The following is a 22,222-nucleotide window of genomic DNA, read 5'->3' as shown; positions in this document are numbered from 1 at the left end:
TATACTATAGGCTGTGGCCAACCCTGGGACAGGAAAACCACTTTGAAACACTGAGGGGTCAGGCAGGATAGTAGCCAAGGTCTGGACTGGCAGCATATGTGTGGTGTCCCACAGTTAACTTTCTGACCCGAGCCTAAAGCACTTATCCCTTCAGTGGTAATGAAGTTGCATTCTCTATTTTTACCACAAGGTGCCAGTGTTATATTTCACCTTCGTTATATGTTACATAGCTGTAGTCACTCAAGGGTTACTGTTTTTGTACCACATGGTCTGTGCCAGCCAATGAGAGATGCTGTTCTTCTTCTACCTATCCCTGCACTCTTTACACAACACTACCCCTAGGGGACAGTGCAGTGTGTAGTCTAGTGGTGATAGTGGACACACGTATATGGAGAACGCAGGGAATCTTTTCCTAACAACTACACTTGCACTAAAGATGCAGTGCTAAGCACTAAGTCAGAGAACACCTTAACCCACGCAGTGAACCTCTCTTTACAGTGCAGGACGGTATCCTAGACAGAGGAACTGACCCGGATAGAGAAAAGCAGCGGTATCCAAGGCCTACGTACTCTATCTCGCAGTGCAGGTGACAACGGGACACACTCGGACACTTAGCTCATTTCAGGTAACCAGGACTGGGGCTTGTGTCACCCTCGTAGGGCGGGTAACCCGACACTGCAGGGCAGAAGGTGGTTTAGCGACACTCAGGTCGAAACACGGCACAAGTATTCTCTTCTTCTCAATATCTTCTCATGTGTTTCTTCTCACAAGTTCCGGCAGAGCACATTACTAAATTGGGTTGGGGCTCTCCCGACAAACTCCTCTCCACTCCTCTGAACTCTTTTATCCTACCTCAGCATGTCAACATCTCTCAACACAGATTCAGTAAACTCAAGAGGTCACTCGTTACTTTATTATCCTGTATTGCAAGAGACTTGTCAGTAAAGATCAATTTATTTGTTCTACTGGGACTCAATGGTAATTGCACCAGCACCTCTACACACACTCCACACCATCCTTGGGACATTTTGCCCTTATGTGGGTGACGGTACCTACAGTCCAGGTGTGTAATCTCCCTACCGTGATAAGAGCCCAAGGGACCCATCACAGCTCGACAGGTCACCGACCATTGGCGATCAATATAGCCAACCACAAAAACTAAAAGCAAGTATACCATCACACCTGTGTGCTGAACTAGCACTGGCGTCACGACTACATCCTAACCGGCTGAGCCATATTCCAACCACCGACATAACATCATCTAGGTGGTTGAGCACCGGATCACCCGGTAGCACACACCACATATGTTGTATGGCCGGGCAAAGGTGGGCAAAGAGGTCAGAGTGGGCAGCACAGGTTCTTTAGTAAGGGATGGGCCAAGGTCATAAACTGCAGATACAGTGGCTTACAAGGCAGCAGGCAAGGAAAAGGTCAAGGAGACAGATGCCTGACAGTCATAGGTTGGTTAATAAATTAGACTTAATATAAGCGCAGTATGCAGTATGCTCCTAAGCTCCCCCTATAGGCAACGACGTGCATCCATCATTTTATTATTTAACTTTCTGTTCACGCATGGGACTTACAGGTCGCATATTGTTGGTGACCGAGCTTTCTTAGACGGACATAACATAGAGAAGCAGCTCCTTCATTTCCGGGCTTCATGGCCCTTTAACAGTAGACAATTCCTCATTCTTCTCTTGTCTGTGAACGTTTTCGCCTGAAGTAATTTCTTCTCTGTAAATGTAAAATTGCCGCCACCTTTGAGCTAAAGATGCAATTATTTTTTAAACCCATTTGCATTGAACAATAGTATTTATATAGATTTACCCACACTGAATGGAGGAATAATGCAATCATCCATCTCATTGTCTAAAATAAGCAATTTCAGGTTCTCGGAACAATTTAGAAGTAGGTTATTGTGTCCCAAGAGTTCTGATAAAGACATTGTATTATTTTTCTGCATTGATAAAAACAAACACGAGCTCTAAAAAAAAAAAAAATAACGCTCTTCATGGTATGATGAGATTGTGACCAACTGGAGATTTAAAGGGGTCCACCAACAACACTTAACCCTGTCCAAAGCTTATGAGTGCTGCGGGACCGAGCCATTGGAATTTAGCAATCTAAAGAACTAGGTCTACAGCAGGGATGGGGAACCTTCAGCCCTCCAGCTGTTGCAGAACTACAATTCCCATCATGCATGGACAACCAAAGCCTTCGGCTTTGGCTGTCCAGGCGTGATGGGAATTGTAGTTTTTCAACAGCTGGAGGGCTGAAGGTTCCACATTCCTGGTCTAGAGTCTCCATTATCGAGTGCTGTATTTGGCTATCTCTAAGAGTCCCATAGTCAATGAATGGATAATTCCATGGATTTCACTGTTTGGGAGATGTGCGTCTAACCACAGGAATCTGCACCATCATGTGTACAACCTCATGAACCCAGTCTCCATGTGCCATATGAGGGCAGTGGCATAGCTAAAGGTTCACCATTTTATTTCTCTGACTTCTAACCTGTGTGACTCCTGTCAGTGCTGCTGCACAGACCTCCATATACTGCTGAGTATTTTGCTGAATTTTAGCAGGTAAGGCATAAGTAATCAATTCGAATTTAGAAGTGTACCCTTGGGCTGCCTCGATTTGTGGGCCCGGTCACAGCTGCGAACAATGTGACTCCCAGGGGCATAACTAGAAATTGCGTTTTATTTTCAATTTCACTGTGCATATAATTTTTTTCTGGTTTCGCAATATATTTTATGCAAAAATTAAGTCTGCCATTGCAAAGTACAATTAGTTGCACAAAAAATAAGGGCTCATGTGGGTCTGCAGGTGAAAAAATGCAACTGCTATGGCCTTTTAAACCCGAGGAGGAAAAAACGAAATCGCAAAAACGAAAATATGTCCAGGAGGGAAGGGGTTGAAGACCAAAAAACTAAGCAAAGCAGGTTTTTGTTACCATAGTTTTTCTTCACTGAATGCATCTATATGCATTGAATCCTCAAAAAAACTTTGCTTAGAAAAAGTTTAATGAAAACATTTTTAATCCAAAATAAAGAGAGTAAAAGTCGATGCAAAAGAATATAACTACTATAATACTGCTCCTATATACAAGAATATAACTACTATAATGTCGCAAGGTAGAAAACAGAAACTGGGGCACTCACCAACGATTCCAAGCTTCTATATCTTTATTCCGTCAGACTACAATCCATAGGTGAGGGAGGACAGATGGACTGGCGGGCGCCTACACCCTCGGAACGATGTTTCACGCCCACTCGGCACTTCTTCCTTCCCGGCAGGAAGAAGCGCGAGTGGGCGTGAAACGTCGTTCCGGGGGTGTAGGCGCCCGCCAGTCCATCTGTCCTCCCTCACCTATGGATTGTAGTCTGACGGAATAAAGATATAGAAGCTTGGAATCGTTGGTGAGTGCCCCAGTTTCTGTTTTCTACCATGCGACATTGCATATCCTGCCTTTTCATCCCTGGGAGCACCCCAAGTACAAGCACGCACAGGTTGGGTTTTCCATACGTCCGATATCGATAGCGTTGCCGGCAGTGCTGACTGCACTCTACCTTTCTATTATAACTACTATAATACTGCTCCTATATACAAGAATATAACTACTATAATACTGCTCCTGTATACAAGAATATAACTACCTGTCATAGAACATATGAAATAAATAATCCGGCACTCACAGCAGAGTCACGTCAATCATCAATTTATTGCAGACATCGGGTAACAGGCAAGGAAGGGGGAAGGTGGTAAGTGTCTCAGGACGCAACTGTTTCGTGCAGAACAAACTTTGTCAAGCCTTTTGCTCCTGGCTTGACAAAGGGCATTCCCTGCAAAAAGGTTGTCTCCTGAGATGTGCCCGCTTACCACCTTCCCCCTTCCTTGCCTGTTACCCAATGTCTGCAATAAAATGATGATTGTCGTGACTCTGCTGTGAGTGCCGCATTATTTACCTTATATCTTCTATTGGACGGCTTCTTGCTTTCTGGGCACCTCTAACATTGTGTTGTGCGAATTGTGTTGTTTTGAATTTGTTAAATCCATTGAAGTGTCAGTATAGTCTGATGTTCCCAGTGTGCGGCTATATATCTTCTGGCCATATAACTACTATAATACTGTTGTTTGAGGAAATGAAAAATAAATAAATTCACCAAAACAAGTTAAACCTGGATATTTTTGAAACCTTGTTCTTCTTTATCACTGATGACCTGAAATTATAAATCTGCCAAATCTGAATAACTTTGATAAAATAATATTTTTTTTATTTACAAATGCCCCAAGAAGAACATTTCATCTGCAGCCAATAGTACTGATGCTGTAGACTTTGGGTACAATTTTGGTCTTTGGATTCCGCCAACATGGAGGTCATTGGTGCTTTGGTGGCTCTGTATATACTCAGTCATCCATTGCCTTGACCAGATAACCATTGAAGATAATATAGACGTCACTCATCCATTGCCTTGACCAAATAACCATTGAAGATAATATAGACGTCACTCTCGTCATTATATAATGCATTTTCACGTTCTCTCTTGAACATCCTCACCCAGACTTCATCCTTTTCCTTTAAGTGGAGCATAAGACTCTGACTTTGCATGATGCTACGGTCACTAGGTTGTGCATACAAAATGGCTGTCTCCTCACTGTTCTTCATGATATGTAGATAAGTCTCCTTTAAATTCCAGGTATGTACATTGAGGTTAAAGTAGTAGATCCCAGGAACGTAGCAGACGAAGGTTCCTGAGAACATGTTGAAGTGTTCGTACAGGTTCACAAACTCTGTGTCAAATACAACAGTTTGGAAGTACTCGGTACTGTGTAAGGATTTACGACGAGCCACGGAAAATGCTGCATATTGGATTTTGCAGGAATTCCCCGGAGGACCCGTTTGACCCTTTTGGCCCTTCATTCCTGGTGGTCCTTGAAGTCCTCGTTCACCTTCTTTTCCTGAGACTCCCGGAGGTCCTTTGCCACCCATTTCACCCTTGTCACCTGGAAAAATGAGGTTGATTGAATTCAGACATAATGAATGATAAATTGTATTATTGGTCTCTCATAGATGAGGACAAAGATTGTCGAAGAAGTTTTTGAAATTTCTACTGTTACACAAAGTCAATTTAAAAGAAGTTTAAGGGCCTTATTACATGGAACGATAATCGGCCAAATCGGGCCTTTCCGGCTGATTATCGCTCTGTGTAATAAACACAACAATCATCGGCTAATAATTAATATAGGTTTGGACCTATAATTGTCGGGCGCCGACCTTGCATCGCTACGTGTAACAGCGGTGCGCGGCCGGCGGCTGACGATTTCCAAACCGTATAGATTACCTGTCCATGCTGCAGGGCTCCTCTTGCGCTCTGCTTCTCCTGAGGTCCCGCGCGCTGCAGTTTCAGAGCGGCCTGTCTCAGCTGACAGGCCGCTCAGCCAATCACCCGGTGAAAAGCAGAGCACAAGAGGAGCCCTGCAGCATGGATAGGTAATGTATAGAGTTTAAGCAAGGGCTGCAAGAACATCGGTAATGATGTCCATGCAGCCCTTGTTAAATGATTATCGGGCTGTGTAATAGGCCCAGTAAACGAGCGCCGATCTAGCAGATCGGCGCTCGTTTACAGTTATTATCGGGCCCAATCGGCACGTCTAATAGGACCTTAAGACCTCACAAAGACAACCCTTTCCCATAATGGCCTGGTAGGGGTTAGAGGCATCTTAGAGGGTGGAGCAGGCTTCTGTTAGCTCTTGATCTGCTAGACCATGTATTACATAGTTAGCCTAGTAAGTAATACTATATCTACCATGCTTACACAAGGCAATGATCGACTGAAAGAACTCTTTTAGGAAAACCAGTTATCATTTATCGACCCATCAATGGCACCACTACCATATCCCTTAGACCTCACACTGCAACTCAATCACAACTCACCTTTGAGAATAGTCATATCGATATGAGGCTGGACTCTCGGCATCGGGTAGACAACATATTCCTTCACTCGGCTCTTCTTGGGAGGTACCGCAGGCTCCTCGGAGGCTGAGCAGCATCGGACGCATGAGGGGTTCCCAACTTCCTGCCATAAGAACGTTCTTGGCGTGGCAGCATCAACAGACACAAGAGACGCCAAGATGACGGCCACCAGGAAATGCATCACAGGTCCTTTTGGCGTCACTGAAATACAAATTGTAATCAAGTCACTTTAGGTCGTCTTCTCCTATAGTTTAATACATTTAGTACACAACACTATAAAATCTCTGCTACCAACATGCATTCACTAACAGATGGAACAAACGGAACAGCAAGGTGACTATGTAAGAAAATGCAAACCACAAGTGCCGACTGTTGATAAATGTGGTGGCCGGAATATTTTTCCATTTGAAAGGTAAGCCATTGGCAGTCAGGCGTTTGTTCCATTCCTAGGAAGCATAATACAAGGCAGGGATATGGTTGCTTATGAAATCCAAGTATCCAGGTGTTTATAACAGAAAGCTAAACGTGGTCCCTAAGACTGTCATCTGTGGCCGTGGGACTCGGAAGCTCCTAACAGGGGTGTCTCTAATACAGGGAATCCAGGGCACAGGTCTGTGATTTTTAGCCTGGTGACCCAGATCTCTGGTCAATTGCCTCCCTTTACTGGATCCTCCAGATGCAGATGCAGTAAAGTAGCATGGTGACGCATGAGCTATATGCTATCTGCTCCACAATTTACTCTCACAGGTTGTATACAGTTCATACCTGCAGCCTGTGAGCTGCCACGATGAAATCCCCATACTGATCGATGCCATCATGGTGCCTGCCCGCGCATCACGTAACAGAGGAGCAGCAGCTGTAGTCAACAAGTGGGCAGGATTATGTGTTAGTTTTTCTGTTTAGCCATTGGGCATTACAGTATGAGGGCTCAGGGTGGACTATTAATCTATGAGGACACAGGGGGACTATTACAGTATGGGGGCACACGGAGCATTATTACTATAAGGGGGCACCATTACAGCATGGAGGCACAGGCAGATTATGCCATTGGGGGCATTTGGGGGGTACAGGGAGCATTAGTACTGTATGATGGCACAGTGGGCATTATTACTGCATAGGGGCACAGTGACTATTATTACTGCATGGGGGCACAGAAGGCTTTATTACTACAAAGAGGCACAGGGGGCATTATTACTGCATAGGGGCACAGGGGGCATTGTTGCTGTATGATGGCACAGGAGGCATTGTTGCTGTATGATGGCACAGGAGGCATTGTTGCTGTATGATGGCACAGGAGGCATTGTTGCTGTATGATGGCACAGGGGGCATTGTTGCTGTATGATGGCACAGGAGGCATTGTTGCTTTACTAACATTCATTTTGTTTGTTTTGTATTTTAAATGAATGTCGCCCATCAACTTAAATTTTTTTCTATGTGCCGCACATGTACCCTGTCAACTTTGTTGTTAGGCGACGTCTACCGGAAAACAATGGGGTAGATTTATCAAACATGGTGTAAAGTGTAACTGGCTCAGTAGCCCCTAACAACCAATCAGAGTCCACCTTTCATTTTCCAAAGAGTCTGTCAGGAATGAAAGGTGGAATCTGATTGGTTGCTAGGGGCAACTGAGCCAGTTTCACTTTACACCATGTTTGATAAATCTACCCCATTGAATGTTCTTAGAAATCTTTTTAGCATCTTAAAGAGACTATCTCTGAGCTCTGCTTAAGGTTTTGTTCCAGTTTCGTCACGTATGAAGGTCGGAGACAGGTGCATTAAGAAACAGCATAACATTTGTCCATTTTATACAAAGATTTCGTGCAGACGTGACTGTAATTCATTTTTTACAAGGACCGTGGAAAAATTCGACCTCAAACATACAACTTGTATCTATTTACGGAACACACGATCCAGATGCCGAGCAAGAATTTTTTCCTGTTCTCTTTTAGTCGTCGTTTATTTTGAGCATGAAAAAAATAAACAAATTAAAAACAGAAATTTTCTTTGTAGATAAAGACTTTTGTAGATCTATTAGTACTATGGAGATCAGTCCACCCTTAAAGGGAAACCATAACTTTTTCATACCACTAAAATCATCAAAACCTCAGAATAGCTTTACCCTTTAGACTTAAAGGGAACCTGTCACCCCCGTGCCGGGGTGAAGGCCGCCCGACCCCCCGCTAGAGCCCCTGATACTTACCCCATCTCGCCAAGTCCCGTTCCTAGAGCCGGTCCCAGGACGGAGATATCGGATACTGAAGCCCGGCGCTTGCGCTGCTGAGATGGGTCCGACGCCCATAAAGAATGATGGCTCGAGACGGGGATCTCCAGGACCGGCTCCAGGAACGGGACTTGTAGAGATGGGGTAAGTATCCGGGGTTGTAGCGGGGGGTTGGGCGGCCTTCACCCGGCACGGGGGGTGACAGGTTTCCTTTAATAGCAGAACGTCTTCGCTCTGGGGCATCTTTACCACCCACACTTACTCACACTTTATTTGTTCGCTTTCCTATATGATCTGGATAGACTATAGACTAGTGGTAGTCATTGTGTTATGGGAGGCTCATTTTACAACCACATCCATGGGCCACAAGCATCCCCCCCAACCCCACCCCCGCCAGTTTGAGAAGAGAGATCCCCACCATCACCACCACCACCATGAGAGTCAAGGAATGTTCACCCCATCTTTTAGGCATCTGAAACATAAATACATCAGCACCCTTTCAATATGGGATGCCGACATATTCATACTCTGGCGAGCATGCATTCAGAACCAGCTCAGCAGTATTAAAGAGGTATACCCATCTGGGATACTAATAGCATAACCATAGGATATGGGTTCCACCTATCTTCAGAACGCTACGGTAGAGTTGCATGGACTTTGAGCTTGCTTGAGTTCCTCCAAACCTGAACATGAGGCATTTGATTAGCGGTGGCTGCTGAAGTTGGATGAAGCCCTAAGGCTACCTGGAAAGCATGAATACAGCCAACTCTACATGGATAGAGCCAACTCTACTCTCCGTCCCGTTCTGCCCTGAAACCAGCCGCCGGCGGTGGTCGAGAAGCCAAAAACTTCATGAGGTCTGGCACGATGTGCTGATGTTGCGGAGCACAGTGCCGCTCCCATGATGACGTTCATCAATCAATGTCGGGGTTCCAGGAGATAAATACTTAACATCCCACCTGTCCCAGATAACAATACCCTTTCATATTAGAATCTCACGTTGTCTATATAAGTCAGCCCACTACTTCCCCCGGGCTGCTGTGCGCTCACTAACAAGAGCAATCTGTGTGAGCTCAAACACCATCCAAACCATATAGCTGGAGGACAAGTTTCCTCAGATCCCATCTGCTATTGATTGCGGCCTTTGAAACCAGCCGGCACATCATGCACTGTTGCCGGAGCCCTCTAGGGCATGAGCGCCACCATGGTCCAGGACATAATCCTCTCCGCTTTGGTACGGCATGTGGATTTCTCCTGTTCAAAGTTATCACAAAAAAACAAAAGTTTGAGCTTTCTTAGAGAAAGAAATAATTTTGAGAAAATAAACTTTGGGACCCGTTTCCGCTGGCTGAGGACACGCCGGCTGCGTGAGAATAAAACAAATGAGGGGATGATGAACAGGTTGTTCCTTGTGCCTGCTGTTCCCCGATTCCATTTGCTGAATTTCTAATACGTGTATACAGATAGCAAAAGCTTTGATGTGGTATCAAGTTACTGGAGACAGGCAGGATAAGACTGGAATAATGCACAAGCTGCTTAAAGAAACAGGCAAGAAATTCATGAGATGCCTGTGAGTCTGCAGAACTTTCTGCTTCTGACACAGGAATCTAGCAGAGCAAGGTCAATGTCCTCCTGATCCCCACCATGTTTATTCACATAGGCATGAAAATTCATTGCCGGATTGCCTACAAGGTAGATCTTTGCAGAGTTACAAAATAAAATTCTGGCTACTTGTAGCCACCACTAGGGGGAGCTCATTGCATACAAATTCATAGAGCTTCCATTGAACTTAGAGAGATCATCCGGTGCAACAAACATATGTTTTATTACGATAATGTAGGGGCTGTGCAATTTTGTTGCTTACTAATGTGGTCGTGTTTCACTTTAGGAACTTACAGCCCACGATTTGCCTGGAAGTTTAGGATTCAAGGGCCGAATTTGTTACTTATCTTGCTGACAACACGTCATGCCAGTGAGACTGATATGCTCAGGAGATGGCAGGCAATGCAGACCCATGGTGACATCTATGGCAATAGTTTTCTCCCACCAGATTACCCCTTAATAATGAATCTGTCTTCAGTTGGCTGCTGAGCTCCCTCTAGTGGTGGCTGTAAGCAGGCAGAAATGTATCTCTCGGTTATGGATATGCCATGAATGTCTAAAAGATGCAGATTCCACCTGATGCAGATGCCACCACTGGGACTAACTGAATGGGCTATTGTTGAATGCACATGATGGAACTTCGGCGCAGTCCTCGGTGCGTAAGGTACAACCGTGACTGCATTTTTGGCCATAACCTTCCACTTATTCTGTGTTTTGTTTGTCTTTGTCTGTGCCCAGTCTGAACTCTGTCTTATGTCTTCTGGTCTGCTAATTGTTTTCCCTGCCCCACCCGTATCTGTTCTGCTAGTTTCATCTGGTCAGTTAATGGTTAACCTGGTTTTGCCTCTGTGATTGACAGCTGGTTCCTCCAATCACCTTCTGGACTCAGTTCCTGGTCTCCTATTTAAGATCTCTGATTGTACCTTTGTCTTGCCGGTTATTCCACGGGGCGATTATCGTACGCATAATCGTTAACGAAAAATGATCCAAACGACTGCTATTACGAAAGACCTGAAATCGTTCACCCATTTACAGGGAAAGATAATCGTTACTTATGTAATGTCGTCTTGTCGTCGTTATTGCATTCGTCACTACTGCGAACGACCGAACGACTTCTTATTCAATGCGAACGATTTGCAAACAAGCAACGATAAAAATAGGTCCAGGTCTTATTAAACGATCAACGATTTCTTTTTCGGTCGTTAGTCGTTAACTGCTATTCAAACGAATGATTATCGTTAGATTCGAATGATTTAACGATAATCTGAACAATAATCGTCCGGAGGAATAGGGCCCTTAGTCTCTGTCTGCTTGTGGATTCTGTTTCTTTGTATCTCCTAATTTCTGCTTTGTATCTCTGACCATCCCTGCTTGCTGCCTGCCCCTGACCTTATTGCCTGTTTTCTTACTGCGCCTATTTGATCCTAATTTTGTACTTTTGCTGCCCCACCATTGTGACCCGGATTCCTGACTATTCTTGTTGTGTTTGTTCGCCTTGTCTTTTTGTTTGACATATCCAGGCCAGGCTCCGCCACTCAGTTGCAGGCTGCCATTTTAGGGCAGATAGCGGCAAGTAGGCAGGGAGAGTGGGCGGGGCTGAGCTTAGGCTACACTGTCCGTGTCTCTCCTGCATCTCTCTGTGACCTGAGTCATGACAGCTATTTTGAGCAGTCTCTATAAAAAGATATAGAGAGAACTAATGGTCGAATACTGGGGGTCTCAGCATCAGGACACTCCGATCAGCTCATCATCAGGGACCCATTTAATCACAATTGCCTATAAGGACAATCCCTTTAAATACCAAAAGGTTGAAAAACTATTATTTTCATTTTGAAGAAATGAGAAGGGCGCGGATGTCTTTACAAGCAGCTGAGATGATGAAATACCATTCCTTAGGGAGAGTTAATTACAGAGGGACGAAGACCGGACCTTGTTTTCTGAACCCGAGGTCAATGGCTTCACATAGTTGGTTATAGTTATTTTGCAGTATGGAAAAATCCTTCATAGAGAACCTTCACATTCTACTCATGAATAGATCATCAAGAACGCTGCTAAAGCCATAACATGTTCCAAGTACAAGTGTATTGTTTAATTTAAAAAAAATGTACTGTTGTCTAAGTCTTATCCTAGGGATGTCTGTGCAATGACACCAGCTCGACACTAGATGGCAGAACTGGCTTCATCTATAGCTGTCACCTTACTTGGCACCTATCTGTAGCTTTAAGTACTCAGATTCCCCTAGGGCTGAATAGTATGACAGTATGAATATGACAAGCAGAGATTTGCAAGACAAGCGTACAAAGATTACAGTATATCAGTAGGTAACAAGAATAGACAAAAGGAACCGGATATGATGAAATGGGTAGTAATCCAAACAAATGATAGAAGTCAGGGATGAAGTAGATGACAAAATAGGAATAAATACAAGGACTGAGTCTAAAACTTCACTATAACTATAGCCTAAACTTTACCTATCAACAGAAAAATGAAATCCACTTTCCCTCTCTTTACACCATCTGTAAATACTCAAGGAACAGCAACATGTAACCCCATGCTTGTACCTAGGAGAAAGACATAATACGGCAATAATTCTGAAGACCAAGTTATTTATTAACTTGATACGATCTACGATCCACCCAAAATATACCCTAGAGATACCTCATGTGGTGCCAAGATTTCATAACCACCATCTGCATCAATGACATGTTACATAGTGTATTTACAAAACAATGAAAGGGAACCAGTGACATTGCAGATTGCCGCCATATTGAAGCTGACATAACGTTTATCACGGGAATTGTCACGTCTTTGGTTGCCCACGATTGCATCTAGTTGAGTAGAGAAGGTCTTTTCTCCTATTTTTGTAGCTTGTTTTATGTCCCTATTTGCTGGCCAGATACTACTATGTGTTGTCCTTTTGGCTGGAAGCTGCTAAATACAGAGGAAATAACACTTCTTAGCAGAATCTTAGAACAAGTTAGGAAGATCAGAGGTGTCGATGGCTGTAATTGTTCTCACACCTCTCCTGGAAGTCACTTCATCTTCTGTATTACTCCCAAGGGTTGGGAAACTGGCCAATTGGTCATGGAGGGTGGAGATATATGGGAAAACACCAACAATTAGACTCGCATACAGCCACACTCCAAGTCTGGATTATTTTCCCAGTCCACATGGCTCTGTAGGCTTAATAAAGGGCTGGGTTAATAATTCAGAAGGTAGAACCTGGTCCCCAATATAAAACCTGGTCCCCATTACCATATGCCATTTACAATACTGGTGTCCTCTTGTGAACACCATGTGGAGGAGCGGCCTTTGAACCTTCTCAAAGACTAGGACATAGGTGGAACTACGACCTATGCACCTTCACCCGTATAGCTATACCCCTGGTGTTACTGGTCCAACATTTGCCCCTAAGCACATTCATCCATAGATAAGACTTCATGACTACATAAGTCAATAGTGTCGATTGTTATATGGATTTGACATTTTTATGCAATTTTTGCCTTTTGGGTGGTGCTACAGATACTTTTCTTCCCTCTTGAAGAGAGTTAATTTGCATATACCTTCCCCAAGCAGCACTGCCTGCAAGTATCAATGTAAAAAGAAATAATATACAGTACTAGTATTTGTCACTAGACTATGCAAAAGGGCCTAGACAATGCATTTCGTAGATTTTGTGGTTGCTAAAAGACCTAACCCATACAGAACTAGCCAATGTGCTGGCAACCATTAGACTCAACTTACCCATGTTCTTTGAATAAGTGGAGTAGTTATTAGATACACTGGGCACTGAGAAAGGTTGATAGGAGACATCAGGTGAGAGGGATCCTGTAGGACTAGAATCTCAGGGGAGGAGCTTAACAGACAGGAGCTCATGGGAGGAGCTGAGCAATTCTGGGAGCTTATGGGAGGAGCTGAGCAGTCCTGGACACTTAAAGAAGGAGTTGAGCAATCCTGGAAGCTCATATGAGTAGCAGAGAAATCCTAGTAGCTCATGGGTGGAGATGAGCAATTCTTAACAATAACAGAAGGAGCCAAGCAATTCTGAATGCTCATGGGAGGAGCTTTATAATCCTTTCTGCTTATGAGAGGAGCTAAGTAATCCTTGCTGCTCATGGGAGGAGCTATATAATCATTTCTGCTCATGGGAGGAGCTAAGTAATCCTTTCTGTTCATGGGAGGAGATGAGCAATTTTGGAAGCTCATGGGAGGAAATGAGCAATCCTGAAAGCTCATGGGTGCTGATGAGCAATCCTGCACATTAAAAGATGCTTCTGAGCAATCCTGGAAACACAGGGGGAGGGGAGCCGGAAAATCCTGGAAGCTCATGAGAGGAGATGAGCAATTCTGAACACTAACAGAAGGAGCCGAGCAATCCTGTAAGCTCATGGGAGGAGCTCAGTAATCTGCGCTGCTCATGGGAGGAGCTAAGTAATCCTTTCTGCTCATGGGAGGAGCTAAGTAATCTGCTCTGCTCATGGGAGGAGCTAAGTAATCCTTTCTGCTCATGGGAGGAGATGAGCAATTTTGGACATTAACAGAAGAACCTGAGCAATCCTAGAGGCTCATGGGAAGAGATGAGCAATCCTGGAAACTAATAGAAGGAGCTGAGCAGTCCTCTGAGCTCATGAGAGGAGATGAGCAATCTTGGTAGGTCATGAAGCTCTGGAGAAAAGCTGAGAAGTGAATACAAACTCAGACATCTGCTCATGGCAACTACTTGTAATCATATTTAATAGTAGCTCATGCAGAACTACGCCGAAAGAAATGTTCTCCTTCAATGGATGGATTAAGGAAATCTTTTTAATGACTGTATGAAAATCAGAAATTGTCGCCTGCCACACTGCATACAGTATTATGGAGTCATCCTTGCAGAAGCCCCATATGGTGCACCAGTTTGCCACTGTACTGGGCATTCCAATGCACAAGAGTCCCGAGGGTGACAATTCGATAAAATTACTATTGCATAAAAAATCCCAGTCCATCCCACATCAAGCACAGAGGCTCATAATGGTATGTCGGTCAGTAGTGAGGAATGTATAATGGATACGGCCATTACAGTATAAGGTAGGGTCAGATGTTGTTGTTGCACCCCAACATGATGCATTGTGATATCGAGGTGGGGGGGGGCTGATTTTAGTTTTTCCCAAGTATAGGAGCTTCAAGTTACATTGAAAGTCTTAAACCAGCATCTTGAAGGGACACGACCCTGTTTACATACAGCTGGCGGCATGTCCTGACAGCCCGAGGCTGCTGCCGCACACTGGAGTCTGTAGTTTAACAACAGCTGCAGCGTCACAGGTTGGAGATTGCTGTTTTAGCCAGAGGGCTCATGGCTGTATCTATGGGCTTGTCTCCTCGCAGCTGCTAATCTATAGCCGGCAACCATGGACACCGCGCCCGCCACTCATTACTCTTTATACTCTTAAGATAAAAACACTCCTAGCTGTAGCTGGAAAGAATTTCTTGTACACGTTCTTCAAAGAGATCGACTACTGCTTCATATAACGTGTGCTGAAAACCGTAATGTAAAACAGACCGCTCAGTGCAGTTGTATAAGACTTAACCCTATGATGCCAAGGAGAGCCAGATGATGCCAAGGAGAGCCGTAGAGGTGATGACCATTGGTACCAACGCAGTAATTACAAGTGGCATCAAAAAAACATGCATGGCGCAGGGTTTATCAACGACGTGTTAAATACATGAGGTAAAAAAAATATTAGTGACTTTTACCAGTTTTCACAAGTTTTTCATGCTCAATATTGGTGACATAGAGTGCATTAAAGGGGAAGTCCGAAGTCGGGCATTTTTTCAAAAGAGGCTCCAGGGCTGGGGTCTGATGTCCCCTCCCCTCCGATTCCCAGTCCCCCGGATGCCTCCTGGTCTGATCGGGGACCTGGGTGGTGACGTGTCAGCCTCTCTCAGCCAGTCAGCGGCCAAGGTAGGAGCCCACTAAAGCCACTGAATGGCTAAGCAGGGCTAGCACGTCACCACCCAGGTCCCAGGCCAGGAAGCAGCCGGAGGACCGGGAACTGGATGTGGGGGGGGGGTAAGCCGGGGAGGTAGGTGCATGTTATATTGAGCCAACTCCTTCCCGACTCTTTTGAAAAAAGTGCCTGACGCTGGACTTCTCCTTTAAGCCTTAAGATGGATGGATTGTATATGACTAGAGATGAGCGAACCAGGTTCAGGTTCGAGTCGATCCGAACCCGAACGTTCGGTATTTGATTAGTGGGGGCTGCTGAACTTGGATAAAGCTCTAAGGTTGTCTGGAAAACATGGATACAGCCTATATCCATGATTTCCACATAGCCTTAGGGCTTTATCCAACTTCAGCAGCCACCGCTAATCAAATGCCGAACGTTCGGGTTCGGATGGACTCCAGCATGCTCCAGGTTTGCTCATCTCTATATATGACACATGATAAATGTCCTACCCCTGGCATCATATCAACCATGTCATATAATCTTTGACTCTACACACAAAGCTGAAAATTAGAGTTGAGCAAACTTCCTGAAACCCAAACGATCAGCATTTGCGTTCCACTGCTTGGAGAAGGTGGATGCAGCCCCAAGAACTACCTGTAAAACATTCAAACGATGATCGTTTGGGTTCGTGTGAGCCCGAACTTTTGGCAAGTTTGCTCATCCATGTTTGTTAAGGGTAGAGATGCCCACCCTACCACCTAAAGTGGACGTCAAGATGAAGATGGCACCATGCTCCTCTGACATATGGCAGATGTGGTGTGCAGCAGCACAAATTGTTACCTGGATGTCAATCAAATTTTATTTATTTGCTTCAATGGAGGGAATGAGTCGGATCTCCGAGCTTACCAAGGAGTGGAGTCCGGCCATGTGTTTCACCTGGCTATATCTTAGGATGGCAGTGGGAGACAAAAGTTCATTTATCTGACACTAACACCTTAAATCTCTTCTGTATGATCCCCACTAAAAATGAACAAATTAAAAAAAAAAAAATTGTTTCTGTTGTTGAGCAAACTAGCCGAAAGTTTGGGTTTGGCAATGTTCATGTGGAGCATTCGGGTTCAGACAAACGCTCTCAAACCCGAACTTTCGGCAAGTTCACTCAACACTATTTGTTTCGGGTCCAATTCTTTAGAATTAGCTGTCACATTCATTTCAGTTGGAATACATTCAGTCCAAATTGAACTGGCCTCTATTGCCCGGAAAAGTCCTGTTTGGGGCAGGTAGTAGCGGTGGTTATATAGCGAAGGAAATTCAAAAGTTTTAGAATCGCAGAATCAGCAGTCCATTCCCACAAATCCCCAGTCGCTATTATGCCTTGGTTTCCCACTGGGCGCAACTCGCGACCTCAGCCATACCTTATAACTGCATTGTCTTTGTAGGATTCAGCTTTAAAGAGGGAAGGGCTTATGCAAATATACCCCAAAGTAGGCGGAGCTGTGAAATTTTGTGGGTATTCCTAGAATTTGGGTTTAAAGCTCAGCAACTAGGAAACTGTCGGCACGGAAGCAGTGGAGGAGCTGAGAAAAGGGTTGCGAGTCTGGGGTCAGGAAACACCCCTTTAAATTTCCCAAAGGGACTTTTTGAACTTGGCTATACATACTAGTAAAAACAGGACAGGGACGCGCTATATAACAAACCCTGATCACATCAGAGGGTTAAGAAACTTGCTTTCGGAAACATAAAAAGAGCAAAAAAACAACAAATACAAGAAAAAACTAAGTATAACAAAGCTGAGAGGCTGTATAGGAAGATCTGAACTTTTTACGAGCTGATGGTAATAATAATAATAATTATAACTTACGGTCTGGAAACCTCAGTTGTTTTCATGAACTGATCCGTGTTGTGTTTGGAGTTTGCCTAGTTCCTAACAAAAGACATTGTCAGATTTTAGGACTCCACCCTTGGTGGCGGTTTGGAGGGGAATAACAAAAATTGCAGCTTGTGCAAATGCCTGAAGTGACTACGAGGATATCCCCCACCCTGCGGTCTCCTACTCTTACCTCTTCTTCCTCAGCTTCTTCTCCCGGCTGCTGCTCGAGGTCTGAAGTTTCTCCAGGAATTTAGGACTGCCAGAGATTCCCTCAGACACGCTGCACAGTCCGCCTGGAGAGGAGAAGGGAAAAGTGTTACATTTGGCTCTCACTTGTGAATTTGCAGCCTTTTTCAATCAATGTCCCATTCCCTGCCGGCCCGAGGCAAAAACACAAAGACGGAGAGATACAAGCACTGACACTAATAAAAGGTGAAGCGGGTGCCAAGGGCTCGTCCTCCATACATACACCCCCACACATGCCTGTCACTGCATGCACCCCACCTGGCATCAATATTCTGAAGATCCTTAAACCCAGCCAGATTATACAATTCTTCCACCTCATCCATATGTGGCGACCAGGTGGGGTTTCTTAAAAAGACAATTCCAAATGTAAAGGGATTGCTTAGAATTAGAAAAATACGGATGTTTTCTTAAGAAAACGGCGCCACTCCTCATCAGAGGTTGTATGTGGTATTACAGCCAGGGTCGGCTCCAGGTTTTTGCGGGCTCTTGGGCGACAGAGCCTCAGTGGGCCCCTCATTTACACACTATGCACAATAACATAAGACACCACTAACATGTACAAACATACATTATTGACATAGACACTGACTGACACACTCAGACAGTGACACACAGCAGTTGCAGCTCAGTCTTCTCCCTCATCCTCTCTGTCAGGCTGCTCTCCACACTGTAAGGTAGAGGACCTTTAGGTCATGTGATAAGGTCCTTATCCCATTTTTCTCTCTGTGCAGGTCCTGTTCTGTCTCCTGTGTCTTCTGATGTTCAGTTTTCACCCTGCACTACAGTGAGGGGGCTGAACATCAGAAAACAGGGCCCTTCTCCCTCTCTGGGCCCCTAGAGATGCTGTGGGCCCTGACACTTGCCCAGGTAAGCCTTGTGCTGACGCCGACCCTGATTACAGCTGCAATACTACACACAACCAGTGGACAGGTGTGGCGCTGTTTCTAAAAGAAAGCACACATGTTTTTGAAATCTTAGAGAGTCGGCGTAACCCCTTCCCACCGCAGCAATGTTCGGAGATGGCATTTTCTTTTTTCTCCCCCTCCTTGCTGTGTAAATGTCAGGAAGGGATTGCTGCCTGGAAAACATGGATACAGGCAAAGGCCATAGGCCATAGCCTGTATCCATGTTTTCCAGGACTCCCTAGGGCCGCATCAAACTTCTCCAGCCACCGGTAATTGAATGGCACACGCTCAAGTTCAGACAAACCTAAACATGCTTGAGGTTCGCTCATCTTTAGTGGTCATGTGACTACTTTACAAGTAGTTTAGCTCCACCTTTCCATCAGACATGTGACCTATCAGTTAAAGTGTAGCGTCATTACAAACAATTCTGCATAAATAGTACAAGCAAATATAAAAAACAAAACATATAATAAATCTTATCAGAGAAAAATGCCTACTTCTCCACTGATCTCTTTCTCTTTCTGGCTTACCTATTACTAAGGGTAATCTGAGACAAACATGGTGTAAAGTGAAACTGGCCCAGTTGCCCCTAGCAACCAATCAGATTCCACCTTTCATTCCTCAGAGACTTTTTTGAAAATAAAAGGTGGAATCTGATTGGTTGCTAGGGGCAACTGAGCCAATTTCACTTTACACCATGTTTGATAAATCTCCCCCATAGACTTTAAAGGGGTACTCCAGAGGAAAGAAATTGTTTTCAAATCAACTGGTGTCATAAATTTATATAGAATTGTTAACTACTTCTATTTAAAAATCTCCAGTCTTCCAGTACTTATCAGTGGCTGTATGTCCTACAGGAAGTGGGGTATTCTTTCCAGTCTGACACAGTGCTCTCTGCTGCCACCTCTGTCCATATCAGGAACTGTCCAGAGCAGCAGCAAATCCCCATAGAAAACATCTCCTGTTCTGGACAGAGGTGGCAGGATAGACTGCGTCTATACCCATTGTCACCCCCTGCTGTACAGTTTCTGCAGTATCAGCAGGGGTGGCAGAAGGAAAGTGACAACCAGTCGATTACTTTATTATGTTGGTGGTCAGGTCCCTCTGAGTCTTTTCTATCTAAAAGCCTGTAAGATGACATCAGCATATTCTCTAGATTCTCTTATTCTCTGTGGAAGAAGCTTTGCCCTGTGCTTATTGTCACCTCCTGCTGCACAGTGTCTGCTGTATCGGCACAAGTGGGTGAAGAAAAGTCCCTTACTTATGGTGGTGCTGTCGGGTCCCCAGTCTTCTTTACTACATTACAAGCATGTATGATAACCTCAGCAGATCCCCATGATTCCTTAATTCTCTGTCTGTGGGAGGAGCTTTGTCTTGTGCTCATTGTCACCCCCTGCTTAACAGTTTCTGCTGTATGAGGGGGGAAAGGAAAGTGTCTACTCTGGGTCCTTTATTTAAGCTGGTGTACCCAGGTCTCCTGTAACATTAGCACACCCCCTAGATTCTTAGTGGGAGGAGCTTTGTTCTGTGCTCAGTGTCACCCCCTGCTGGACTGTGCTAAATCGCCAAGAGTAGGGAAAGGAAAGTGACGGCCACTCTGAGCTCTATTACTTTCTTAGAAATGAGCACATGATGTTCAATGTCCAAAAGACATAAAACTTTCAGGAGAACAGTGCGGAATATTATTTGACACAATGTCGGGTTCTGCTAATATTTGCTAAGAAAACAGGAGTTTCTAAAATTGTATATGATGAGTCTTCCTGCTGTACTCCAATTCTGCAAAGTCTTTAAAGGGGTTGTTCACCAGAAAAAAATAATAATTAATTGACTGGTGCCAGAAAGTGTCAGGGAGTGGTAATTTACTGATTAAAAAATCTTGTCTTTCTGTACTTATAAGCTGCTGTATGTCCTGCAGGAAGTGGTGTATTCTTTCCAGTCTGGAGAGCAGAAGATGTTTTCTATGGGGATTTGCTACTGCTCTGGACAGTTCCTGACATGGACAGAGGTGGCAGCAGAGAGCACTGTGTCAGACTGGAAAGAATACACCACTTCCAGTAGGATATACAGCAGCTTTTAATAATTTTAATAAATTAATTTACATATCTCTGACACTTTCTGGCACCAGTTGATTTGAAAGATTTTTATTTTTTTAGTGAACAACCCCTTTAATCCAGAGATAGGGAACCATTGACCCTCCAGCTGTTACAAAACTACAATTCCCATCATGCCCAAAGCTTTAACTTTGGCTGTCCCGTATAATGGGAGTTGTAGTTTTGAAGCAACTGGAAAGTCAAAGGTTACCCATCCTTGATATAATCCATCACTGTCCTGGACCCTGTGTACACTGTGTGAGACCCAGCATGCATTGCGCTGTCAGACTCACCTGAGGACCAGGCTTCAAGGCCTTGTTTTCACAGGCGGCAGGAACACAATTCCTTAATGCAGAAAAGATGTGGATGGAGCATTCCACCATAGGGCTGGCCGGGGGCGGTATCTTCACACGAGGTCACTCGGGACGTCCGGCTTCTCCTCCAGTAATTGTTTGTTATGATATAAATAGCTATGATAATAGGGACCGAGCTGTAACATTCTGGGGAGAGACTCTAGCGGAAGTGGCCGATAGCCGTGCAGCCGAGCTGAGAGAGTCAAGGACTTCGGCAGAACACAGAAATATTTTTGCAGATTGTTAATCAACATGATGGGGGATGGGATCCTAATTTGTAAGGGTCTATAAGTACAGTGTGTGTCGGGAGCAGGCAGACGTCTGCATCCGCTGGGTAACATAAGGCCAGGGCTACATGAGGAGTTTGGTCATGCAACACAAACGTGGCACCTAATGTTAGGGCCCAATTACATGGAGCGATAATCGGCTGAATAGGACAATTATTGCTCCGTGTAATAGAGACAACAATCAGCCCATAATCCTGTCATCACCTGACCATGTCTTTACGTTTGAACCTAAAATCATCAGTCGCCGACCGCACATCGCTACTTGTAATAGCTACGTGTAATAGCGATGCGACGGTGACGGCTAACGATTAAATAAACTCTTATACGTCACCTCTCCACGCTCCCGGTCTCCTCCTGTTCTCTGCTTCCTCCCCGATACTGCGGCTGCAGCTTCAGCTCAGACAGGCCGCTCAGCCACGGTGTTCCTGGACAGTGATTGGCTGAGAGGCCTGTCAGCTCAGAGACTGCTCTAAAGCTGCAGCCGCAGGGCTGGGGAGGAAGCAGAGAACAGGAGAAGAACAGGAGAGGTGAAGTATAACAGTTTAGGGCAAGGGCTGCACAGACATCGCTAACGATGTCCGTGCAGCCCTTGCTAAACAATTGAACCGTATAATAGGCTCAGTAAACAAGCACCGATCCAGCAGATTGCAATCGTTTACATTATTGATCGGGCATATTTAATGCGTCCGTAGTGCATCCATATTTCTGTAAATCCTTTTTTTTTTCAACATGTCAGTTATAATTCAT

At 44.7% G+C, this 22,222-nt stretch overlaps 1 protein-coding gene across 4 annotated transcripts; it reads right to left on the bottom strand.

The window, feature by feature from the left end:
- Nucleotides 1-4,248: 4,248 nt before the first annotated feature.
- Nucleotides 4,249-21,254, bottom strand: C1QTNF8 (C1q and TNF related 8). Of its 4 annotated transcripts, none has more exons than XM_069982131.1 (5): nt 21,129-21,254; nt 17,785-17,887; nt 17,586-17,648; nt 5,936-6,175; nt 4,249-5,004 (listed from the first exon to the last, which is right to left on the bottom strand). In XM_069982131.1, exons 4-5 carry the CDS (start codon nt 6,153-6,155, stop codon nt 4,457-4,459), a joined length of 768 nt encoding a protein of 255 aa, XP_069838232.1. In that variant the 5' UTR covers nt 6,156-6,175; nt 17,586-17,648; nt 17,785-17,887; nt 21,129-21,254; the 3' UTR covers nt 4,249-4,456. The 4 variants fall into 4 exon arrangements, with proteins under 4 accessions (XP_069838232.1, XP_069838234.1, XP_069838235.1 ...); XM_069982133.1 differs by lacking the exon at nt 21,129-21,254 and adding an exon at nt 18,409-18,425; XM_069982134.1 differs by lacking the exon at nt 17,586-17,648.
- Nucleotides 21,255-22,222: the final 968 nt, after the last annotated feature.

Source organism: Dendropsophus ebraccatus, chromosome 9 (genome assembly GCF_027789765.1).
Source record: "Dendropsophus ebraccatus isolate aDenEbr1 chromosome 9, aDenEbr1.pat, whole genome shotgun sequence".
Lineage (NCBI taxonomy): Eukaryota > Metazoa > Chordata > Amphibia > Anura > Hylidae > Dendropsophus > Dendropsophus ebraccatus.
Note: the sequence above shows the minus strand (reverse complement) of the source record. Positions and strands in the feature narration are given on the sequence as shown.

Bases quoted from the DNA above. Each gene is read 5' to 3' on its own strand.
- C1QTNF8 (XM_069982131.1), bottom strand. From the start codon at position 6,155: ATGCATTTCCTGGTGGCCGTCATCTTGGCGTCTCTTGTGTCTGTTGAT. The intron at 5,005-5,935 runs GTGAGTTGTGAT...TCATTTTTCCAG, and splicing joins CGATATGACTATTCTCAAAG to GTGACAAGGGTGAAATGGGT.